Source organism: Palaemon carinicauda, chromosome 30 (assembly GCF_036898095.1).
Source record: "Palaemon carinicauda isolate YSFRI2023 chromosome 30, ASM3689809v2, whole genome shotgun sequence".
Taxonomy (NCBI): domain Eukaryota; kingdom Metazoa; phylum Arthropoda; class Malacostraca; order Decapoda; family Palaemonidae; genus Palaemon; species Palaemon carinicauda.
This window is the reverse complement of record NC_090754.1, coordinates 14,506,438-14,511,160: the sequence shown is the minus strand read 5'-3', so window position 1 is coordinate 14,511,160 and position 4,723 is coordinate 14,506,438. Positions and strand designations below refer to the sequence as shown.

The 4,723-nt window shown below is 43.2% G+C and overlaps 1 protein-coding gene across 1 annotated transcript; it reads right to left on the bottom strand.

The window, feature by feature from the left end:
* Positions 1-808: 808 nt before the first annotated feature.
* Positions 809-1,438, bottom strand: LOC137623397 (uncharacterized). Its single transcript, XM_068354230.1, has one exon. It carries the CDS (start codon positions 1,436-1,438, stop codon positions 809-811), a length of 630 nt encoding a protein of 209 aa, XP_068210331.1.
* Positions 1,439-4,723: the final 3,285 nt, after the last annotated feature.

The window sequence follows — 4,723 nt, the reverse complement described above, 5'->3', positions numbered from 1 at the left end:
GACCGAAATTAAAAGAAGGATGAGAACAGGATAGAGAGCTTTTGTAAACCAAATAAGATTACGAAAATATTTAAAATGACAATTTCTTTAAAAATAAAAACTATCTAATAAGATGGTCCTACCTGTTTTTAACTTGGGCATCAAAACTTTTGAGCATTACTAAAGCCTTAGAATATAAGCTACTTACAGCTCGGAGAGCTATGGATTGAATAATGATAGGAAAAACAATGAGAGACAGAAAAAGAGCAACATGGATACAAAAGCATTGCAAAAGAAGCCCGGGAAAGAAGAGAGGACGATGGACTGGCAAGCTAAAAAAGTTTCTGGGTATTATGCTGATGCATTATTTAGTTAATAACTGAGAAGTGGGGTGAAAGCAACTAACTCTATTTGGACGGAGTATGAGTATATATACAACCCGTTCCAGTCAAGAATGATACAGAAACTCAAACACAATGTTTCAAGAACAATCATGTATAAACAGGTTATCAGTGGCAAAGAAGAGTGATAATGATGAAATACAAAAAAAAAAAAAAAAAAAAAAAAAAACAGAAATAACGTTATTGTGTACGAGTGTGTGTGATGCATGTGGAGTACATTGTTCCCCTCCAAAAAAAAAGACACATGTGAAATAGTGCGCCCTGCTCTGGAGGGGTGCACTGAAGGCAGGTCATCTTGCAAGAAATAAGCAGGTTTAAGTCAATAAATGGAGACCCGGTCTTCTTAGCCATTAACTTTCAGTAAGAATGCGTTAATTTTTTGATGGGTCATGAGGAAAGAGCCCGTATAAGGGTGATGACCATGGGCTTCAGACCTTTTGGCAAAAGCCCATTTCTTCTAATTTAGCGAACATTTGTTTTGCCGCTGCTAAACAATCCTGTGCCATATGCCTTATTCTGGTGAACTCTGGAGGCCCCGTTGTCCTAATATGATGATAAATACCATGTTTAGTGGGAACCGTGGGCGTTTCATGAAGTTCTGGACGGATAACTTCCAGGTACGATGTTAGAAAAGGATGTAGGTATCTGTGGATGCGCTGATGTGGAGAGTGAGGTTGGAGGGGCCAGGTTTGATAGGTGTTGAGGAGTGGGAATATGAATTGACAAACCGACAGTGAGCGGCATAAACCATAAGTTTTAAATGTGCGAGTTAGTCCGCACCCGAGGACTGGCAATGTGATGTCAGCCACGAGAAACTTCCAATTATATTTGATGCTTCTGAAGGATAATATGAAGGTTTCATAATAGTGGGTGAGTATCACAGATCCATTGGCAGCTACCTGGCGGATGTTGGCAGACATAGACGGACTACTTTGTGTCCTGGATAGTGGCCTTGGCAGAAGAGAACAGCAAGTACCCTTGTGTACCAAAATTCGCACCCCCGCACCTGCATTATGTAAAAAGAAAAGATTAGTGGCCACTGACAACCATTCACACATTTCTTAGCAGCAGCCCCGAATCTAGAGTGGGCATCAGGAAGTGGCTCTAGAGGTCGTTGGTTGGGGAGTGAGCTAGCCATGGATAGTGGAGAGTTTTGTTGTCATTCCGGGGTGGGAGTCTGTGTCCTACCGCGTTCACGTCAGCTTCGGTCGATGTTGAATAGTTGTCCACTTTGTTAGGAGTGAAGGCACTGCTGGAGGACTTGAAGGTGGTGAAGTGACTGTCTATACAGCATCAACTTTGGTTATTAGGTCCTTCATAGGCACGAAGTAGACTCAATTCACAAGGAGAGCCGTCTGCGACAGGTTACAGTCAAGCGATAATTATCATTTCCCTGAGGGCGAGCCAAACCTTTTGGTTCCCGAACAGTTGTTGAGAGACCTGAAAAAGCTTTGCTATCTGGGTGGCTGATGATGGTGAGTACTACTGAAGGAGGTATGATTTTGGGGCGTCGTACATTATTTATGTGACCCCTTGCTAGCACAGTTAATCAGAGATATCCGGGAAAGTTTTCTTGGGGATCGCCATGAGAACATAATCTGCTTTGGTGCTTGACTGAGTCACTCCTTTGATGCAAAACTGGACTACAGTATGCTGGAACCAGGGGAACGCTTCTCCGCTAGCAAAGGACAGTAGTTTCAGGAGTGTGATGTTGATATTAGAGTCAGTGTATGAGGAGGGCATCATCAAACAGTAAGGAACAATATTGAGGGGGAGGGCGGGAGGGAGCTAGGCTCTCTGGTCGTCACCAATGTGCGGATGCACCAGTTAGGTAATAACTGAGAAGCAGGGGGAATGCTGCTAACACTATTTGGATATATCATGAGTATATGTACAACCCACTCCAGTCAAGAATGACGCAAAAATTCAAACACAATTATTTTAGAACATACATATATAAACAGGTTATCAGTGGGAGGGGAGAGCAATACAAATAATATACCAAAAAACAGAAATACCCTTACAGTGTACGAGTGCTTGTGATACATGTGTGATACAGTGTAGACTGGCATAGAAAGACCAAAAGTAGATGCAAGTGGAAGGACATGTGTGAGACCTTTGTTCTGCAGTGGGCTTTTAACATCCTTAATGTACATAATGATTATGTCTAGAAAAACTGAGAAATTTTCCATATCTTCCAAAAACTTTGGCATCAAACTGTCATACTTCAATGGAGCAGAGGTAAGACCAAAAGGCATTACCTGTAACTCCAAATGCTATTTGTGTGTTCTAAAACCTGTTAAAGGTCTAGGCTCCTTACTGTACCACACACATTTCACTCACAGACATACATTGTAACGATATTTTCTTTTTATTGTTTATCCTTTTCTGCACCTCTCTGTTAACAAATACGATTTAAGCATGTTCATTCCTGTATCAATCTGTTTGAATTTTGGTGCCTTCTTTCACCGAAACTGTTGGCATAAAAGTTCCCTGTCAGTTGAAATAGAGTTAGTTGCATTCAATTAGTCTATCAGTCATCTCCTAATGGCTCGCTTGCACATTGGTGACCATCTCCCTCCTCCCTGCCCCCTCACTGCTGTGCCTTACTGTTTTAAGATGCCACCCACCGAACCTGCCTCTTTGGCACATGCCGCCTCAAAAAAAACTACTGCTCATAGCAAATGGAGAAGTGTTCACCTGGTTCCAGCGCGCTAAAGTACAGTATCGCATCAAGAGCATGACTTAGTTAAGCAGCAAAGCAGATTATGTTCTCCCAGCAATCCCCAGGACCGCTTTCCCAGAAATCTCAAATTGGCTTTGCAAGCAAGGCCATACGCCAGTAACGTACTTACCATCACCAGCCGCCAGCATAGTGAAACTTTTTCAACTCTTTCAACAACAAAAAGGCTTCTCTCGCTCTCACAGAAATGACTAATAACGCTGCAGTTCTCATGAAGTGAATCTACTGCGTGCCCTTTAGGTATGTCGCCTACCTGAACCTGTACATGCTGCAATCCATGATGTCGATATTTTGCCCATGGAGGACTTGATGACCAAAGTCGATGCTCCTATGGACAGCCAATTCCCCACCTTCGAGTCCTCCATCAACGGCTGTACTGCTGATAAATTAGACAACTATTCAACATCAACCAAAGCTGATGTGATTGCTGTAAGACACACATCCAACCCATGACATGCCGGAGGGGCAACAAAATCGGCCACACTCACCAGTCACTTGCTCACCAACTAACGACCTTTACAACCACATCCTGATGCCCATCAGCTACAGTTAGGCTAATACCCCTCCAGATTCAAGTATGCTGAGAAGAAGTATTTGAAATGTCAGTGGCCCAAAACTTGCAAGTAGGCCATCTCTTGCAGCTGTGGCCTCCCCTGTCACTAATCTTTTCTTTTTACTTGATGCAGGTACGGGCATACGATTTTTGATAAACACGGGTACCTGCTGTTCTCTTCTGCTAAGGTCACTCTCCAGGACACGATGTATTTTGTTCAAGTCTGTCGACATCCACAAGGTATCGGCCAACTGATCTGGGATCCCAAACCACGGTTATGAAACCTTCAGATTATCGTTTGGAACCGCCAAATATAATTGGAAATTTCTCGTGGCTGACATCACATTTCTAATCCTCGGTGCGGTCTTCCTCTCACGTTTCCAACTCCTAGTTGATGTTGCTCACCGTCGGTTAGTCAACTTGGATTTGTACTCTTTGACATCTCAACAACACTATCCCTTCAACCTTGCTCTCCACATCAGCGTGCCCATGGAAGCCTACGCCTACCTCCTCACGTCGTACCTGGAAGTTTTCCATCTGGTTCTTCGTCAAATGTTCACAATTCTTGCTAAACATGGTATTTATCACCATATTAAGACTATGGCGTCCCCAGTGTTTGCCAAATTCCGACGTCTAGCACCGGATCATTTGGCAGCCACTTAACAAATGCTCGTCAAAATGGATGAAATGGGTCTTTGGTAAAAGGTCTCAAACCTATGGTCATCACTCTTAAACACTGTCCTGAAGAAAAAGGCACCTGAATATGCATACAGAACAGTATCACTGCCCCCTCTCAAACATCGCCAATGTGACTCCCTACTTGCACAAAGTGAAAGTTTTCTCTATGCTCGACCTCCTGAAGGGGTATAGTCAGGTGCCCATGAACCAAGAAGACATCCCTAAGATTCCCATAACCACTCCCTTCGGTATATACGCCTTGAATTATATTATTCCTGTTACGCCTTCGTAATGCTGGGGCCACTTTTTAACCTCTCATGGACGGCATCTTAGTTACCTTCCCTTTTGCATATGTTCCTTGGAAAATAT

What these genes read in the sequence shown, in the direction of transcription:
- LOC137623397 (XM_068354230.1), bottom strand. Translation starts at nt 1,438, where the DNA reads ATGTGTGAATGGTTGTCAGTGGCCACTAATCTTTTCTTTTTACATAAT.